Source organism: Centruroides vittatus, unplaced genomic scaffold (genome assembly GCF_030686945.1).
Source record: "Centruroides vittatus isolate TY-2023 unplaced genomic scaffold, ASM3068694v2 contig_1035, whole genome shotgun sequence".
Taxonomy (NCBI): domain Eukaryota; kingdom Metazoa; phylum Arthropoda; class Arachnida; order Scorpiones; family Buthidae; genus Centruroides; species Centruroides vittatus.
The window spans coordinates 3,571,846-3,594,033 of NW_027120673.1; the positions used below are offsets into that span (position 1 = coordinate 3,571,846).

The following is a 22,188-nucleotide window of genomic DNA, read 5'->3' on the forward strand; positions in this document are numbered from 1 at the left end:
TTTCTTTCTATACCTAGTTGTTATTTTCCAGAATATTCTCAAAAAAATTAACATAGTTACCATCAAGTAAAACATGTCTGCTTTACTGCAATTTTGTATTTTGTAATACAAAATAGTTTATCTATGAACACAAAGTGATTATTGGTAAATAAAAGTTCTTATTAGTCAAGACAATGTACCAAATAAATGCTTAATATTTTACAACATAATTAGCTGTATTACTAGTAAGTATTATGTTTTTCAAATCTAACTTTATTAAAATATGATTTTTAATAAAATTGTTTCTATTTTTATATTAAGTAGATGATGAATAATAAATTTTTAATTGGAAAAAATTGTTTGATTAGACAAATGAATTGTTTCATTTAGTCTGCTTTTGTCATCATATTCTTATTGTTTATTGCTCATTTTATACTATAAATAAAAAAATACTTAACAAAAGATATCAATAATAAATCTTATATGTTAATAATGAATGGCACATTGCTTAACTTGTATTTGAAGTAAAAAAAAAATAGTATCCCATATCTTGCAAAGAATATTTAAATTCAGTTATTTTGTTATTTTCTTAACATGCTTAGTTTCAGCTTTTGTGGAATGATATATTTTTATAATCAAATTAAAATCTTTTATGTTTATAACAATTTCTGTCTGAAAGTGCATTATATCCAATTTAAGCTATGTATTTTATTTGTGCATTGCTTAAATTATGCATTGTAAATTTTAAAGAAAAGAAAATATTATATTTTAGATTATTTTATTATTATTTTCTATTTATTTTTAAATAAATTTTTGTATTTCCTAAATAAGTTTAAATAATTTGTAATGTGAATTAGTTATTTCAATTAAGTAATTTGTTTGAAGGATTTAAAGCTTACAGTGTTGCTTTTTTAAATGGACCTATCATACAGGAGAAATATTGGAGACAAATGGGAATGAATTCAGGCTTTATTGGTATCAGCTACATAAAAATGCATTTCAGGTGTCATACCTCTTATCAGTTCATATCTCCTAGTTGTACATAATATCGTAAAAATCCTTCAAATAGTAAATTAAAAAGGAACAAGAAACTAGAATATTAATAAATAATATGTTGTTTAACAAATTTGGTTTTACACATTGTTAATCTGTACTTGTTGCAATAAATATTTTAATCATATATCTGCATATGCTCTTAATTCTCCCATTAAATCCAAAAAATTCCTAAATCCATAATGTCCCAAGCTTTCTGAATATGTGATTCAAAACTCTATATTTCTGTAAATAATAAAGACAAAACATTGCTACCAGAGATAAAAATATTCTAAACAAGTCCTTTTTTCAAAAGAAGCAAACAGATTTCATGAAAAACTAAATCTGAAATGTTAAAAATATTTAAAATTTGATTGAAATGTTTTTATGACTAATCAATTCTTTTCTTTTAATGTTTAGTCTGTAATAAATAAGAATCTGTCATTGTTAAAGTAATTTTAAAGATATTTGAATAGAACTCTGATTAACTGTTTGATATAACAAGAAAATAGGAATAGTTAGGAAGTTACTAATAGATTTCTTTATTGAGAATAATCTGGAAAAACAGAACAATATAATCTAATTAAAATATATTTTTTTCAATTTAAAGATTATGGAATATATGTAGGATAAAAAATGATTATGGACGAAAGATTTGGCATTTTTATATTTAGAAATTGTCAGTTAGGGTTAAAAATAAATCACATCTTCTATTTTAGTTAAAGTTTAAATTCCTCTTCTCCTTTTGGTAGTCAAATGTGGTTTCTAGCTCCACCCCCAAAAAATCCATGCAGAAATTTTAATTTCCTCTCTTTTTGGAAAAGTAACATGATGCCAGAAAATTGATGATTATAATAACTTTGTCAGCATGAATGTGTTTCATATTTGTTCTGAATGGTTTATACTTCAACCATTTATTGTCATTTACATATTCATTGTATACAGGTAACTTGAAAATATGCATCTAATAAAAAAATTTATGTTCCAATTTTTTGACATTGTCAGTTGATAGACCTGTGCCATTAGTAATTTTTGCCAATTCTTTCAGTCCTTTTTTTGTCTTTGTGCCCTATAATGCCATAACAGAACTTTGTTTTTATTTTCAACTAAGATCTTGATGATGAGTTTCACTTTGTTCCAGTTTTATGGTATATAGTCCATTTTCATTTTTAAACCCATGTGACATTTATTTCCAATTGACACAGTAGTACGGTCTGGAGCAAAGTGTACTGTTCCACTATTCTTAGTTAATTGCATTTATTGAAAGAAAATTATTGTTCAGGAATAAGAACATTTTCTAAATCGCACTCTTTTGTTTTAATGTTACGCATCTTAGTTGACTGTGTAGCACAAGATTGATTGGCCAAGTTTATTTTAGCAGATGTGTGTGTTAATTTTAACAAATTTTCATCATTAGTCATTGAAACACTCAATTATTTAAACAGGAGACTTACTTATCTGATGTGTAAGAGATGACATGTGTTTCCTTTCTGTCAGTTTTCTTTTATTACTTCTTTCTAAAACAGCAGTCTTTTTCAATACAGCTGTCCGTTTTACAAACACAGCATCTTTTGTTGTTCTGAGGACAAACTTTAGCAATATGGCCTTTATTGTGGCATTTATATCATTTCACTATCCTTTAAGTCCTTTTTACTATAACTATCTTTCTTCATATCACAGGTTTTGTGTGCTTTAAATGCTACTTGCTCCATTTGATTCACCTTGTACTTGAAATCATTTATCCTCAGCAAGCAAGTTAAATTGTTAACGTCTTTTCTTCTGTAGGAGTCAAGTCCCATGCACTTATGAAGTTGCTAAATTTGTCTGTTAAAGCCACTAGGATTTTAGATATTACAATTAAATTATCAATTTTAATGTTTCAGTGATTTCAATCTAAAGGCCAAATTTTTAATTTTCAATGGTGTGCCATGACACTTGATGATAGGGAAGCTGTGTTTCTGTAAGAAGCCGACTTTCAGAGGCAATCAGTTAATTGCGCCAGTGATGGTATAGGGTCCATTCATATTCGTTTGCTTGATAAGCCTGTGAAAACTGTAGACTTCTCTAAATGTGTTTTAATAGATTATCTGATGTACTTAATAAATAAACAAGTTCAATGTGATTATCTCCATTATTAGATTCAATAGATTCCCTTGCCCTCTAAATGTCAATTCCTCCTTTGATAAAAAACATATAACATCTATTAATTTAGTCATAACTATCTTGTTATAATTTTCAATATTTATTTTATATTATTTACTAATGTTAAATTCTATTCTGTTTTGATTTCCAAATTGCTTCAATTTTACAAAAGAATCGATGTGACATTTACAATTTTCGTGTCTTTTGCCAGCTTTACTCTAATTATTTAAATCGTCAAAGCCATTCTTATTCCACACACTAATTTCATTTGAAAATAGTAGGCCAGGCCAACAAAACAATTTTTGAATTTTTATGCATCCACAAAGCCATAAATTTTATCATGAAAATATCGAACAAATTTTTTGTTGAAGTATTTATATTTAATTTAGTCATTGGTCTTTCTTTTTTAATAATGTTTTCTTTTTCATTATATGGTCTTGAGCTAAAACTTTTTTAAAATAAACTTTCAATATCACAATTACATTCTGAATCACTAGGCTAAAATTAAAAATAAAATAAAAAAAAAACTTACTTGATGAAATAAAATGTATGGTGGATATACATACCTGGTACAAAATATTATTTATTTGTATGAATATACTTTTAAAGAAAATTATAATTAAATATAGCTTTGTAAAGAAACGTACATAAAAATAACATAAAATCTTCTTTACTTTTTAAATCTAAAACAATCCACTTAGTCAAATAGCTTCCTACCAGTGGCTAATGGATGGAATCAGAGACAGTCTTGGTAGGTGTGTGGTGTGTGTATGCATGCGAGTGGCCATATCCCCAGGCTGATACTGGTCAATGTCAAATGCCTCTTTTGTCGCATCACTAGTATACCTCAAAGGACACGACAAAGTGGTTGTAAATTTTAAACGTTTCTCACCATAGCTGTAAAAATCTACATATGTTAAACTTAATAGATTGTCCATCATTTGTTTTTTAACTAATTCATTTTAGGACCAGGTGTCCACAGAAATTTCCAAAATTTAGCCACTCTCATTGAACTGGAAAAATTTCTGTCTTTATTACATCTAATATTATGATGACACTGTACTTGGCTAAGATTGGTTCAGTTAAGCTTTTGTTTAAGTAAAATTCTGGCTCTTTCAGCAGAGTTTTATGTCCCTAATTCCCTAATCTCTTGATTATTTAACTACTTAAGTAGAAATAAGTTGAAACTGGTTACTTTGTACTTGAATATTTGTAGTCTTGGGAAAGAAGTAGAAAGAATTTTTATGACAGTGGATACATAAATTGCAAATTTAAGGAATATAAATTATTAAATTTGTACCTTATGCATCTAATTCATTAAATTTAGTTGTAAATGATGCTGCCAAAGTAACAGTTGATTTTTTAACATTGTACAAGAATTTTACACGTTTTTTTCTGCATCCCTTTATAGATGGGACATAATAAATTGTAATATCACTGGTTTAACATTGAAATCCATAAGTAATACAAGATGGGAGAGCATCTTGCTTAAGATTAATTTAAGCTCAGTTACTGCCATTAAAACATTATTAGAGAAAAAAATGTTGCCAACTTTTCAATTCTTTTAAAACAAGTAATAATTAATTGTGTTAAATATGTTAAATGTATAGTTGTAGACATTTTTTCAGTTTAATCTATTTTTTTGTTTTTTTACTATTAAGATCCTTGATCTGCCTTTTCTATTAAAATATAAAATTTTCTTGTTTGATTTTTAAAAATTGCTTGTATAAGTTAATTTCAGTGAACTGCTGATTAATATTAGAAATATTAAAGAAATAATATGCACTTGAATTGATTATTTTACTGGATATACATTTTCTCAGATACTTTTTTATCTATCTAATTCATTCAGTGATTTGGTTATATGCATAATTTTTTAAAAAAGTTAAATATTATTAGGTTGTTTGGAAAGTAATTTCGTTTTTTTATTTCTAGAGGAATTAGATGTATTTTTACCAGCCAATTTTATTTTAATCCACATTTTCATTATATATTTCGACAGCTGACATTTTAAGGCTTATTTGTAAAAAATTTTGTTTGATTCTGTACAGTTATTTTTTTTTTGGTGACCCATCAAATATGGAAAATCGAAAGCAACATTTTCGGCATATTTTGCTTTCTTATAACTAAAAAATCAAAATGCTGTTCAAACAAGAAAAAAATTGTGGTACATGTTTGGAGAAGATGTGTTGAGAGAAAGACAGTGCCAAAACTGGTTTACAAAATTGCGTTCTGGCAATTTTAATATCGAAGATACACCACATTCTGGATGGCCTTTTGAAGCCAATGAAAACAAAATAAAGGTACTGATTGAAGCAATCTGCCTTATAACAACATGTGAAATCACTAAGAGATTAAATCTGTTAAATTGAATCATTTATTATTACTTAAAACGAATTGGTTTCGTTTCAAAGCTCGATATATGGGTTCCACATGTTATTAACGAGATGGTTGGGTTTTAAAGAAATTTGTTTTTGAGCTTTTACCAGACAATTTAACAATTGATTCGAAAGTGTACTGCCATCGAGTAAACAAATTGAGTAATATCATCAAACAGAAAAGGCCAGAATTGATCAACAAACAAAGTGTAGTGTTTTACCATGATAATGCCAAATTTCACACAAGTTTGGTAACTCATCAGAAACTGTTATAGCTTAGATGGGATGTGTTATCACACCAGCCATATTCGCCAGATCGGGCACACTCAGATTATTACTTGTTCCGGTCTATACAAATTTTTTTTAACTGTAAGACATTTACTTGAAATGACAATGTCAAAAATCACTTGAATCAGTTTTTTGTAAACAACGATCAAAATTTTTATGAATGTGAAATCATGCTACTACCAGAAACAATGATGACAGGTATTTGACCAAAATGGTCAATATATAATTCAATAAAATATTTATTTATTATAAGAATATTATATAGCATTTATTTTTCTACAGAAAAAACGAAATTACTTTCCGAACAACCCAATATTTGATAATAAATTTATCTTTTATACACTATTTAAAAATATGATAAAAACATAAATATCTGAATATTTAAATAACAAAAATAATTAATAATAGATATTTAATGATGGATATTGACAAAAATAATTAAATTTAATAAGAATACTTTATTTAATCTAAAATTGTTTACAATTTTAGATTAAATGTAATTTTATTATTCATTTATCTTAATAAAAATAGCCAATTATTTTCGGTAAAGAGAAGTAATACAGTAATTATAATATATTATTGCCATCTTTTACACTGTATATCTGTTTTAATTAATTCTGTAATTGATATTGTAATTTACCTTAATTTTAAAAATTCACACTTTATTTGCATTTAATACTCACTTTAAAAGTATTTGATAAAAATATTAAAAAAATAATTTAAATTATCTATCTGATTAATAGATAACATTTATTTGGCTTATACTATCTAATTTTTATAGTGGGAAGCTATTAAATATCAATACTATTAGGAAAACATTGGCAGTTTCATTAATATTTTAGTATTATTAATTTTTATTATATTATCTAAAACTGCACTTATATCACTCATTGAATGCTAAGTAAATTTCATATAAATGAGTTTCAGTGAATTTCTAATTTCCATTTATATCCTAGTAGAATTTTTAATTATTTTTTCTCATATTACCTTTAATAATAGAAAATAATTTTTATAAAAAATGTCCATTAAATATCCATTTTTTAACAATAGATGTTTATTAATTAGTTGTTATATTTTAAAATCTTTCAAATGTAATTGATAATTGTCTTTGCAGATAAGAATTGAATAATTTAATCTTTATATAAATTAATAACTAGAAATACTTTTAATATAAAAACATAATGAAAAGTAGAAATAATATAAATTGCAAACAACTTATAAAAAACTTTTCAGAAATCAATTTTTTATATTTATATAAACTGAACATTATTACTTAATTTATTGCATCGTTTTACTATAATCATTTAATTTTTAATGATATTTCTAGGGATATTTACTATATTTTTGAATTGCACTATTATTATTTTTAAATAAATTATTTCAGTGGCAAATATATTCCTATTTTTCAGACAGAAATTGTTTTTTTTTTGTTTTTTTTATAATACTTACTAATCCCTGCTTACTAGAAATTGCAAACTAGAATTGCTTTGGATATTATTATTTTTTTTAACTTATAGATTTCCAATCTGCTCTTGAAGATGAAGCTTCTCTTTGTGTAACAGCCTCAGAAACAGATGTAATGTCAGCAAAACCTCTTTTTACTAAGGCTCTACACGGAATCACATGCAAATGTGAGTTTAATTTTACTTTATTTTTTCATTTATATTCTCTGTATATCAAATATGTAAAATTATTGAAAAAACTTATTCTGATATAAATACATTTATTATTAATATAGAAGAAAATTAAGACAGAAATGTGATAGCAAAATAATTTTTTTGGTAAAGAAAATTTTGGAACTGAGATCAGCATTGAGTGTAAAACTATGTATGTGAAATTAAGTTAACAGTAACGTAGATTAACATATCACAGTGATTCTGAAAGTGGGGGTCGCAAAGAATATTTGGGGGTCGCTGAAAAATTGATGCCAGATCAATTTTTTTTCAAATATTTTATAAATTTACTATGGATTCATGCTTAGAAATAACAGATATAAAAGATATATAAAATAATTTTTACTTAAATAAATTGCACACATAAATAATAAAAACAATATAAATATTTTAATACGACCCTAAATATAACATTCATAAATTTGTGCACTATTGAGGAATTCCTGAGTTCCACTCTTCGCCTAAACTATGATAGAACAACGTTGTCATTTGGAACGGTGATTGCTAGCAGTGTTGCGTCTGTAGGCAAGTTGTGTTAGAAATACAGTAGAGCATCTATTATCCGAAAACCGGTCAACCAAAAGCATTTCAGTCGAATTTCCGCTAGTGCTGTGACGCTGCAATATTTGGCTACGGCTTGGGCTACTTTGATATTATTTTAGTTGATATGCATTTTTAGCTGGCAGCACTGGCGCGATCATGAGAGGGTACTTAAGGATGCGCCAATATTTGAACGAGACTTTTTCTCTCTATTGTGAGTGCTAAGTTTTGTTTGTTTTTCTGAGGACTGTATTGTGCTGAATTGGAACGTTTTGAGACTAGATTAACTTATATAATTTTGTTTTTATATATAAATATAATTTATATAATATAATTTTTTTAATATAAATATAACTTTTTTTGTTTTTATATTTTTCAATATATTTATTTTGTTTGTGAAAAATAAAGAAATAATTTTTAAAAAAAATTTTGTTTAAAAAAAAAAACATTGACGAAAATTCAACGCAGAGCAACACGCAACGGAGAGACATTTCAACATGGGCTAGATTAATTAAACAAAAGAAATTAACTCCTCCTGAATTTAAATTAACCCCCTCCCTCCAGGATGTTTTTCTACATGTACTCATTCTTTGGGAGTCCTTTGAAATTTTTAAGTGCAAAAAGGGGGTCGCCGACCAAAAAGTTTGAGAAACACTGGCATATCAGTTAATGTAGTCCTTATAAAAATTAGATTAAGATTCATTTTCCTCAATAAGAGAACTGTTTATCCTATTACATTTTTAGTTCTTTTCCTATGAATATCAGTACATATTATATTTAATTTAGGAGATTAATTTTTATTTTAATCTGAATAGTAAATTTTTTGTTATATATTTCCATACATATGTATTATATATGTATGTATTACTGTACGTATGTATGCATGCATGTATGTATATAATTTTTTCTTAAAATATAATAAAATTAATAGTTTTCATTAGAGTAGCATCATTTAATAAAATGTATCTTATTTTTGAAAATCAGTTTTCTAAGTGAAATCTCACTTAAATCTTTATTTCTATTAATTCTAGTATCACATATATAAAACAGAATCTTCACCTTATAAACTCTAGCAACAAGTTTAATAATGCAAAAACATTTTTGATTTAAATTTCTAGATCTTCTTCAGTTGAACTGTTGAATATACAAAAATTCGAATGAAAAAGAACATAAGATAAAATTTAAAACATTAAATAGAACATATAAAATTTAAAAACAACAAAAAATAAAGAATTAACAATAAATTGGCAATAAACATGAAATTAATGCTTTGTAGTAGTAAAATAATAAAAATTTAGCCAGCTTTTATTTCCTGTGTTATGAATTTTCTGTTAAATCACCAGCTTAACAGGAAACTTATTTATGTGGAAACTATTAGGTGCAACCTAAACCAAAGGATTAAAGAGCACAGGTATGGTATACCATCAACAAGAAACTCTGCAATACAGCTCTAACAGCTTATGCTAACCAGCAGGAAGTACTGTGCAAGTTAATGAGGATAAAATCATCAGATCAGGAATGAGGATAAAATCATCAAACTAGCCAAACCTCAATTCTCTTAAATACTTGAAGATATTGGAAATTTATAAAACTATTTAGTTGTGTAAACTACTGTGATATGAACACTTTATTTACCACACAGAAATCTATTTTGAACTCTAACTTGGTCAAGCTTTTATTATTTTACCACTACAATGTGTTAATTTCATGTTTATTGCTAATTTATTGTTAATTTTTTATTTTCCATTGTATATTGTCTGGTCAAGATATATGAAATGATACATAATTACAATTATGTATCATTTCATATATCAATATGTTATGTATATGCTAATTTTGTAAATGTAAATATTCCAGTTTTTTTTGTGTTATATTGCGATTATATTAAACAAGACATTGTTCAATGTCTTGTTTAATATAATTTTTCATTTTCATGACATTTCAATTTTCCATCAAATATAACAGTTTTTCATTTCATATTTATTTACAGCATTTTGGTTAGATTTTATGCAATTGTGAAACATTTCTCAATAATTTACAATTAGATTTCATCATTGCAGAATAACAGATAAAGTTTATTAATTAACAAATTTTCTTTATGTAATATTTAAAATTTATTTATTATTTATATGAATGTCTAACCATAGGTTTAATGTCTTTAGAAAAATGTTTCTAAAATATTTATGAAATAAAAATTTTCCACTTTTTTATCTCATAGGTAGAAAAAAAATGATTGTTTTTAAATAATAATAAAAATATTTTTAAAAGTTTAAAAGTATAGAAAATATCAGGTAACCAAAAAGTTCATTTAGTTTTTTTAAGACAAAAGTAAAACATCATAAAATAACAAGGATATTGCATTCTGAAATAAACAACATCACAAGTTAACTTTTTCCCAATGAGAAACAAGTTTATAAGTTTCTCTCTTATAAAATTGTTTATTTTTAGAAATAAAATCCCCACTCAACTCATTTTCCAATTCCTCTTGATTTTGAAATTGTTGGTTGGCATATGATTATCAAATGACAAAAAAAGGTAAAAGGTGGTGAGAGGTCTGGTGAATATGGTGGGTGTAGTAGAATTTCCCAAGAAGAGCTGTGGAGTTTTTCTGAGTCATTCTTGTAAGGTGAGATTTTTGCATCATCTTGAAGAAACAACACCGTTGTGATTAATCAGTGCCAGTTGTTTTGGAAAAGCTTCTCATGAACACATTGCAGCTGATTAGAGTAACCTTTGTTTATTTGATTTAGAGTATTTATTGTTAGAGTTATTTATTGTTAGAGTTATTTGTTGTAGAGTAACCCCTGTGTTTATTTGATTTGATTATAAGAGTTCCTAATGAACAATATCTGTTATATTCCATCAAATACACAACAAAATCTTCTGTTGATAAAGTTCAGGTTTGGATATGTTCCCCAGAAGATAGTCAATGATAAGATCACTTAGTGTTGTAATACATAATCCAGTCTTCATTGAACAACAGTAGTCTGTTTAAAAAACAGTGCGCTCTCTTATGAAAGTAGAGATAAACAATTGAAAATCTCTAGAATTTGTTTTTTGCTGTGAGTTCATATGGAACCCATTTGTTTAATTTATGTACTTTTCCCAGTTGATGCAAGTATAGATGAATGGTTTCATCACTCACACCAAATCTTTTTGCAATCTGTCCATCCATATGTTTGACTCAAATTTGACCTAATAACATTTTTTTGAAATTTGTTTGTTTTTATCAATGATTGTCATCCTTCATGGGGTCATCTTCAAGAGATACATATCCTCTGATGCGAATTTTTTATACCATTTTTGGGCCAAGCTTTTGTGAATGCCATGATGTGCATATCTTTCTGGAAGCTTATATAGCATTTGTCCCAAGTTTAAATTCATAAAGTAAGCATGTTCAAATAACTGTATTTGAAGCTAACATTTTGAGATACGTTTTCACATTTATTGTAAATTTATACAAATTTTTAAAAATTGTTGTGAAAGTCTAACATTAAAATGGTAATAACAATAACATGCCATCTACAAGGAATATTACATAATATTTAAATATTTAACTATATAAAACTGCATAAACTTTTTTGGTTACCTGATATTTTATAAAACTGATTTTTGAATATTATTTAAAATAATGTTGTTAATGGAATGACTTGGATAAAAACAGGATATCTATTCTAATATTATTTGAGAAAGATGCATTTGAAATTTAGGAACTGTTTTAAGAATAAATCTCACATAATTGTAAATATAGAAAAACTTCTATCAGCTGATTAAGCTAATAAGATAATTCTCATACAACCTTTCAAATCAGCAAAAATGATCATTTAATCCAACAAACATTTTTGGCTGTTTTAAAAAGACATCTTCAGGCTAACATGAAAATCAAATGGTATAAGTGTGGGCTCTTCTAATAAGGTCCTAAAAGCTACAATCTTTTACTACTTTTACTGTCTTGGATCATTCAACTTACAAGGAATGAATAAGAAACTGTATCATAGTTTTCTAAATACATTCATGATCATCCTTCTTTCTCTAAGCATAGCTACAGGTTTAATTAAGCATATAATAAATAAGCAAAACTTTAGATCATCCTTTTTTATCTAAGCATAGCTTTCTCTAAGCAATAACTCTGGTCCTTTTTATTTCTCTAAGCATTAAGTGTAAGTCCACAAAATGCCCAAGAAAGGTGTATACAGTGAACCTGTGAAGGACAACAGGATCCACTGAGACCTTGAATATTTAGATGCTATGAGATGTTCGTTAAGATATAGAATTACAGAATACAGACAAAATATGAGGAAGGAAGCTTTAATTATAATTATCTTTATTTGCATTAGAGAATGAAGTGCAAGTGAAGTGGGATGATGTGAAGGCACTGAGAACAGTCACAAGAAATCATTTCCTTAAGCATTTGGAATGTTTAGAGATTTATATAAATTGACAGAAAAGGATGGATATATAAATTTTAGGGACCAAAGTATAATTTCTTAAATATGAAAGCATAATATGAGATTTTCAACAAATAGGGATGAATTAAGTTTTCTACAGTATATGAATTTGAATGTAACCTTTTACAACTAATCAGTAACTCTCCAAAACTGGGATAGGGTACAAAACCAATACCAGCAAATGTAATTAATAAATAAAGAAATATTTACTAATGTTTTTCGTCCATTTAAAATAGACATCATCAGGCACATACCGTATTTTACGGACTATAAGATGCTATGGACTATAAGACGCACCTTAATTTTTAAACAATTTAAAAAAAAATATATACCTATAAAACGCTACGGACTATAAGACGCACCTGAATTTTGGAGGCAATTTTTCGAAGAAAAAAGTGCGTCTTATAGTCCGTAAAATACGGTAATACAAAATGGCTACCTTAAAATCAAATGCATTATATGAAAAATTTACATGTTCAAATTAAAATTGTCAATGGAACAATATATGCTTATAGTTTAAAATTGTATCCCAAACAAAATATATGTATATATAATTCAAAAATATTAAAGAATAATTTATAAAATGTGTTTAAATTGTTTCCCATAAACATTACATACTTAGATTAAGGTAAATGTTGTAATGATATAAATTAATTTCTGAATAATTATTTTGACACAAATAACAGATTTAATTTAAATGTTGATTAATGTAAAATCCTATCTGTGCTGTCTAGTGAGGAATATATGAGAGAGTCTTTATGAGAGTTAAAAGATGGTGCACTATGCAGTAGACAGTGTGTCTGTTTCTTTGAAATTAATACCTACTCCATCCTTAAGAGTTCTATAGATTTCAATTGACTCCAGGTATTTAAGTTGTGCTCTATCAGAAACCCTGTGTAACAATCTTATGTCTTGAAGCTCAACACATATGTCCTCATTTCCAGCATAAGTTGCTAATGCTATAGTTGAAAGCTTCTTTCTTATAGAGTATTCATGCTCTTTTATCCTAACTCCAAGACCCTTCGTCATCACACCAATATATAATAATGTGCGGTTGATTCGGTTACTGGACACAGGTATGCATAAATACCGAGAGAGTATAGTGTTTTTATCATTTCTAATGAGTGAAAAAATTGTCAGAGTGCATTGATATGCTATATGCACCTTAGTGAACCTTGCAATTTCTCTATGGATTTTAGAAAGTGTTCTATTATATGTAATAACCTTTATTTGTTCCTCGTGTGGTATCATTATGTTTTCAGCATGTAAATATTGTTTCACAAGAGATTTAACCAGAGAGATTTAACCGAGAAGAAAGGTATCCATGTTGTATTGCCAACAATGTGATTCATGGAAATTCCTTTTCCTTTTCACTCTCCTCTGAACAATGTCTGTGAGTCCTCTTTACAAGATATGAAAAAACAGAAACTTTGTAACAATAAGGATCATGTGAGTTGTATGGTATGAATAGAGGTGAATATGACTCCTTAGGTAAACAAAGGTGGAAACTTGTGTTCCAATCTGATGTTAATGTCCAAAAAATGTATAGCTTTACGACTCTTGGTCAACCCGCAATGATAGACCAAAAGGGGTGACACCTTCATATTCAAAGAAGGAAGAATGAGCTATTAAGTGTGATAGATCCAACACAGCAGAAAGGTGTTTATGAGCACCCTTCATCTTCATCAGAAGAAAATCCCTCAGTTTGCAAAAACAGGGTTCAAGTTGTTTCAATTGGAGCAATGTGTCATAATCACATACTGTGAAGTATGCAACTGCTGAAGAGTTAAGATTCTGCAGGTTCTGAAGTACTTGTTCCAAGTTGGTGATTGTGTAAGGATGCTCCTCTAGATGGCAATTGATGTATTTGTGTAGTAGTTTCTCCATTTTAATGGTGGGGAGAAGTTGTTTTTGTAAGACTTACCAACTGTATGTGATTGTTGGGATGGTCGAGAGGTCATGACAATCATGTGTGGGCATAAATACTCACTGAGATAGACTTACCATGCTTTTTACCATTTAATTAATTATTAAAGGTTTTCTTACAAAAGTTTCTAATTCTCTGTTGCTACAATTCTTAAGGAGAGAGTCCAGTAACGTCCAGATGTTCCGCAAGATGTCTTTCCTCTGTCTCTCATTGATGGTCTGCAAGATTGACAGTCCCAGGGTGCACTATGCAACATTGAAAAGAATAGTCTTTGTAATAAGGATGAATCTTGAAGAACATGAACAATTCCAGGAGAGCAAATGTATCTCGGAGATAGATGAAAAGACTAACACCGAATTTGCACGGAAAAACCAAATTTTGAAGCAAAAAACATCATGTCCTTGAAACATGTGTTTTTATAGGTTTCTCTCCTCGATTCTGCATTCCAATTGGTTTTCCCTTGTCTCCTGGTGACAATCCTTTGGGGCACAGGAAATGTCATTTTTGAGACTTAACCCAATTCCCATTTATCTAAAATTCCTTTGAACTTTGATATTCTCTTTACAATTCAAACCTTTTGTTTTCCGTTTTGATGGAAAGAACTGTTATTGTTTAAGCTAGACTTTAAGACTTACTTTGTTTTAATTATGGAAGGTGAGAGCTTAACTACCTTGCCAGATTTTCATCATTCAAAATGTATAATTTCGACTTCTGTCCAGTATCTCACATTTTATCCACTAAAGCAGTATTCTGCAATCGTGTGCCGTCACATGGTGAAAAGTGTGATGTGAACTTTTACATATTCTGTTAATTTCAAGTTTTATTTATATATTTTTATCACAGTTGTTGAGCTTCTTATGCTTGTATTTCATTCTCTGCCACAGCACTGATGAAATAAGATGATGTTTGTTTATTCTTTATTACAAGCCATGCATTTTTATGCATTCTAAGAAATTATATGTAAAATAAATTTGCTCACAGGTATTGATGTCTGTTTAATAATAATAATAATAATAATAACTCTCCTGTGGTCACCACCTGGTCATGGTGGGAGAGCCTAGTAATTTTATTGATCTGTAGGGCAATGCAAGCTGGAGCATAAGCTCCTGGTAGGGACACCCATGCCAGTAAGGTCTATGGGGAGAAATGAAGCTAAGAGTGACCACACCCACATTCTGTGGAGATATTTATCGTGGTAGTAACCAGATCTAAGCATGATACCGACTCAGACTTCGCCCAAATTAACAAGGTCTATGTTTGTGGGTTAGGCAGAGGCTCATATTTGAAAAATAGGCCACAGTCGCCCTTGGTTACCGGTGGCAAAAGCAGCGCCGGCTGAAGCATGGCTACTGCAATGCCCTCAACAGATGTGAGGACTTAGTCTTGGTGTTTCTGTGGCAATGCATCCGCAGACCACAAAGGCTGGAAAACCATGCCAACGGATGAAATGGATAATGAAAATAAACTCGTTCAACACAGCAATAAACACATATGTCATCCCAGTACTCACATATTCTTTTGGAGTTATACATTGGACTCACACAAATCTTGAGCAACTCCAAACAAAAACAAAAACAATACTCACTATGCGTAAACAACATCATCCTAAATCTGCCATAGAAAGACTAACCTTTCCACGTAAAGATGGCGGACGTGGCCTGATTGACATAGTTAACCTTCACTACAAACAAATACAGTCACTGAGATAATTTTTCTACAAAAAGCAAGAAACATCACAGACACAGCAAGAAACATCATCATCTGCTAGAGTTACAGCTTTATTAATAAAGCTGTAACTCTAGCAGACTCAAATAACACACCATTAAATTTACACTCACAACATATGGACACAACACAACATATAAAAAGCATAGACACCATTAAGCAATCGTGGGCTTGAAAGGCACTCCATGGCAGGCATCCTTATGACCTAGCCCACAATTTTGTTGACAAAACTGCATCAAACAGCTGGTTAGCTCGGGGATGCTTCTTTGGGGAGATGGAAGGATTCATGATTTCCATACAGGATCAGGTCATAAATACTAAAAACTACAGAAAACACATACTCAAAGATGCAACACTCACAAATGACATATGCAGAAAATGTCACATCTTCCCAGAAACTATACAACACATCACTTTCGGTTGCAAGCTCTTGGCACAAACAGATTATTTACACAGACATAATCAAGTAGCAAATATAATACACAGAGCTTGCAAACAAATACAAATTATTAGACATTCATGAACCATACTACAAATACATTCCACAGACAGTATTGGAAAACAACACGCACAAAATGTACTATGACAGAGACATGATAACAGATAAAACAATTTACCACAACAGACCAGACATCACATTCATTGACAAACACAATAAAATTACATACATTATAGACTTATCCATTCCAAACACTCACAATGTACAAAACAAATGCACTGAAAAAATTAGCAAGTACACAGAACTCACCCAGGAAATAAGGCATCTGTGGAGGATGAATAAAGTGCTTATTGTACCTGTTGTTCTCTCCTCTACAGGTGTCATACCACACACATTATACAAAAGTCTGGGAACATTACAATTGAATAGAAATACATACATCACACTACAGAAGGCCAGTATTTTGAATACATGCTGCATTGTTAGGAAATTCCTGAATACAGATACTGACACACTTATTTATTTTTAGTTTTGGTTGCTATGCTTTGACTCTGGTCCGACATAGTACACAGCCACCAGTGTCAATCGAGTATAACCCATTAAATCGAACATAATAATAATAATAGGTTAGTGGCATTATGTAATTCTATTAATATCATATCGTACGTTTTTGAGGGGAACAACATTTTGGTATGCTGTGTTGAGTCATTGGTATACGCAAGTAGAAAAAGATTGCGGAACACTGCACTACAGGATGTAACTGTTGACCCTTATTATGGGTTTTTGCAAATGCAAATATACCTGGCAGGTGGGAGCCATAATTTTCATTGAGGAAAGATTCAAAATATTAGTGAGGGGAGTGTTGGAGATCTTCAAAACCTGGAAGCTATTTTTTCAAGGAAACCATAAGATGCTATCATGCATTCTGTGTCTGAGATACAGTATATAGTACTATAGCATTGTGGTATGATTCCTTTTCATAAGTACCACATGTTTTGATTTATTTTCTCTTAAGGCAACAATATCATTATTATTCATTCATATTCTAGAAGCAATAATAGATGACCAGAAGGTTTTAGAAGAATTAATATCACATATGTTGCATGTAGTCATTGTTGTCTTCCATCTGAAATATTCGTTAGTGGTGTGATCTAGATCACGGATGGGCAACCTTCTTCTACATAAGGGCTGCATTTTAAAACTTTTGAGCTGACACAGATCACATACAAGAGAAAAGAGGAAAAAAATGCTAGTAAATCAAAATTATTTATTCATATGTAATTATAAATTAGCATAGATATACTTAATTTAGCTTCTGAAACTGATGTAAATGTAATATATCAGAAATATTTGGTTAAACATTAGTCACAGCTAATTTTAAATTAGTTTTGATGTCAGTTTGTTAGCCAGTTTCTTGTTTTAATTTTTGCTAAATTCATTGTGGGTAAAACTATTCACATACATAAGTTGTAGAAAATAACATTTGAATTTTTGCTGAATATTTCCTCGAGCTGGGAAATTGATATATTTATTTATATTTCATGCAATGCAGGCCATAAAAAATATTAATGAGGGCCGCATGTGATGTGAGGGTTGTGGGTTGTCCATCCCTGATCTAGATCTTCAATCATTTTTTCAACGTCTGATATCATTTTGAAGGTACTGGACCTAGGGGGAGATGTGTAAAAGAGACCGTGTTTGAAGACATGTATGAGTGTCGAAGGATGTTGAATACTATCCCAACAAATACATGTAACTATCAAGTATAATATACATATAATATGATGTATATTATACTTGATAGTTTAACAATAATCTAATGGTCTCAAGTCTGTTTGTGTGATAATCCCTAAAATAACTGGAATATATTAATATATGAGAACTAATTAATAAAATAAGGGGATAAGAAGCTAGTCAGTACACATATAGTATGATTATTATTTAGGTAATAGATTTAATTGCTATAAACCAATCATATACAATGACACATATAACATATGCATGTCTTTTTGCATTGTAGTTTTATTTAAACAACATTTGATACTACTAAATTTTTTTAGTTACATTCTTTTTGCTAAATTTCTGGTTGTGCTGCTGTTTCAGGTAACAAAATTTGATGATGGTTTGTCTATTGACTTTCTGTGTAGATTGAATAGATATACTTTTTGACTTATCTTATACATCTGAATAAACAATTATTTGTAGAGTGATATGCAATTATTGCCAATTACACATATACATGCTATGTAGGAGTTGAAATTCAAATTCTGTTCTGGGCTAATGTTTTTTAGATAAACTAAATTTAATCAAAATTATAAAAATTTATTAATTACTAAAGTTATCATTAGAACATGAGTTATGTATCTCTAAAAGTTTTGAATCATTAGTCAACTTAATTAGACCAATTTTGAATGTAATTTTATAATATTTATATTTATAAAGAATATTTACATTATAAATAAATTATTTATATTTATATATCTCATAAATACATATAAATATTTTCAGTGGGTGAAACTGCAACATTTGAATGTCAAGTTGCGACTTCTAGTCCAACTTCTGTTATGTGGTTAAAGGACAACATGCCTATAACAACATCTGATCATTTTGTAATGACAAGCGATGATATCAGGCATTGTTTAACAATTAAAAATTCTAACATTGAAGATGGTGGACTTTATACAGTGGTTGTTACAAATGCACATGGTACAAATTCTTCAAGTGCAACACTTAGTGTTATTTCAGGTATATAACATAAATTATACAGTTAAATATAAAATTATTAATCAAAACCGATTAGATTCTCTACCAGTCTATAGTTAGCTAAATTTGAGTAAATGTAATTTACTAGATAATTTAATTTATTTAGTGGATTTATTGAATTCAATTAGTTTAAATTATATATTTGTTAAAATTATTAAGATATAAAAAATGTATCTATCTTAGGAACAATTTTTATTGATTATTAATTTCCAGTTAGCATAAATATTGTCCCTACAGAGAATTGAGCAGTTGTTTGATTATTAATTGAATATATTTTATTTACTAAGTAAGATAAAGAATGATCAGAAAGATAAAGCATGTGTAATTATTTTATTTTATATATAAACTGATATATTTAATTTATCTATGATAAGAAATGGCTTTCCTTTAATATACTTTTAAATTACAGGATTAAACTATTATTTTTAGGCATACAAAATATTACTTATTTAGAAACACTTTCAGTCACTTATGTAGCCATTTTCAGCTAACCATAAATACAAAAGAAATTATGTAGAATGTAGATTTGAACCAATCAGTATTAAAATCTTATAATACAGGAAATCCTTGTTAATTTGAACTCAGACAGTTCGAAATCCCATTAGTTCATAACTGTACTTTTGTCTCAGCCAGGAATATAGAAATATACATGTTAAGGAATTCAGTTAGTTCAAAATACAGCTTCTTTGTAATTCAATGTGAAAATTCTGTCCGAACTGTGATATGTATATGTTAACTCATTTGTTTAGATCGATGTTTTCCAAAGTGGTTCTTATGGATCCCTGGAGGTCCTTGGAACCACTGATGGAGTCGGTGGCAAATTAAAATTAATTTGGGGGTGCGTAGACAATGTCAGGAGGTCCGTGAAAGGTTTAATAAAAAGTAAAATGATTGTGACTCATTTTCATTATTATGAAAGTTAAAAATAAATAGTAATAAATAAATTGGTAGTCATTTTTATGCCCTGACATAAATGTTTGTTTACATCAGGACATATCATTTCATCAGGTTCATCCATCTCATTAGTAATGTGAGAACGAGGGTTCTGGTCTACTTTGTTTCACAGGGATGGCTGTTAAAGTTAAGAAGAAGATTTGTGAAAATCTTGTCAGTCCTGACACCACTTAGTCTAATTTGTGGACTAAGACACAAAGTAAAGTAGAATTTGTATTACTGGAATATAGGAGGGTTGCTTTAAACATTAACATTAGTTATGTGGATTAAGTAGTTTACATGAGTTTCTTGGTAACGTAGGTTGATGATGGAGTTAGGCATTAAATAAATTACTCAAATTCGGATTTTATCTATACATTTATTAAGATAAACTATAATTGAAATCTATACATAAAAGCATACCTTAAACATAAGAACAACAAGCAATATTGCTATTAAATATGGACCTGAAATCTAACCTCTAAATCTAACCTGAGAGAGTTTACATGACATAATTATATTATCTATGTTTCCATAATAGTTGTGGAGAGTTGAGTAGTCTTTGGGAACAACTGGAGGTTGAGTAATGGGAGAGGGATGGCTAAAGTCTTAGGTGCTTGACAGAAGTGCCAAAATGGGAGCATTTGCTAAAGCTTTGAACACTAAGTAAGAGTGTCAAAATGAGAGCAAATTGGAAGGTGGCCTGTCACCTTTTATAACAATCTTCATCCAATAGAATTATTGGAATATTATGCCTTACTTCTGACATGATGAGAAAGTCAGGTGGTCTTGCAGATAGATGAGTGAGATATCGTACTCGAACTATCAATTTAGGAGGAACTGAACTGTTGTTCTCTGTGAATTACAGGAAGTGCTTCCTTATTCAAAGACTGATAATTTTTCTATCAAGTTTAACTTAAAATAAATTTTAAAAATTATTTTAACAAATTCATTAAAATATCTTTCTTAAACTCCAGATTATTACACTTGTAAGGTACTATTTTTAGTATCTTAGGAAACCGACACTAATTGCGGTCGGTAAAACTTCCGTTAACCTAACGGGTACTTTATGCGGATTCGAGATTAGTTTGCCAGGCCTGGGCTTTTAAGCATGCACCGAAAAATTAGTAATAATAACGATAAATATCAAGTCAAATCAAAAAGTTCAAATATATTTAATTAGTAACTAGAAGGTACTACATACAAATGTCAATAATCCAAACAAAATTTATTAACGAAAATCAACAAGTCAACCCGACAATAAACTTAGCTACTTAGCTTAACTTAATAATAATTCCCCTTTGAAATTCGACAATCAAATACTTAGAAACTATGAACAAAATCTCTTACTAATTAAACGTCTATCCGTCACCTCACTATACGAAGAAACTATTTCCTCAATCCTTTCGATATCGTCAAATCGTCAATCGAACTCCTCTTTAACACCTTGGATCGTCCAATTATCAATCTGGACTTCTATCAGAAAATACTTCACTTTCGAATTCACCTCGCTCTCAAAGTCGCCTCGATTTGGAAATCACCTCTCTGGAAATTCACCTCTACTTGGAAATCACCTCAATTTGGAAATCACCTCTCTCTTCTTCGGTTAACGTACGGGTTTTATACTGTGAGGTGACGTCACACTTCAGCTGAGTTACTCCCTTTATTTACATACTTAGTTGCTAACATTAATTTTCTTTTCTGGCAGCTTTAAGTTTCCGACAAAGCTTATAAACTGTTTACAAAGTATTTATCATAATTTTCTGGGATGTTAAGACGGTTTATCAAGTATTTCTTTACTAGTGAGTGTGGGGACTCCCCCCTTCATTTTTTTTTCCTGCGGACCGTTTACTTCCGCTGGGCAGCACAAGTGCGCAAGATTTTTCCTATGGCGCTTATTTCTCCGTGAGTTGTTTTATCT

General features: G+C 29.2%; 1 protein-coding gene across 3 annotated transcripts in view; it reads left to right on the top strand.

Annotated features, from left to right (window-relative positions):
- LOC136969616 (muscle M-line assembly protein unc-89-like) overlaps nucleotides 1–22,188 on the top strand; it is a 96,392-nt gene that overhangs the window by 68,900 nt on the left and 5,304 nt on the right. For all 3 annotated transcript variants that reach the window (XM_067263861.1, XM_067263871.1, XM_067263879.1), the window contains exons 14-15: nucleotides 7,337–7,450; nucleotides 19,080–19,316. In XM_067263861.1, the coding sequence (XP_067119962.1) occupies nucleotides 7,337–7,450; nucleotides 19,080–19,316 (351 nt within the window). The remainder of the gene's footprint in view (nucleotides 1–7,336; nucleotides 7,451–19,079; nucleotides 19,317–22,188) is intronic.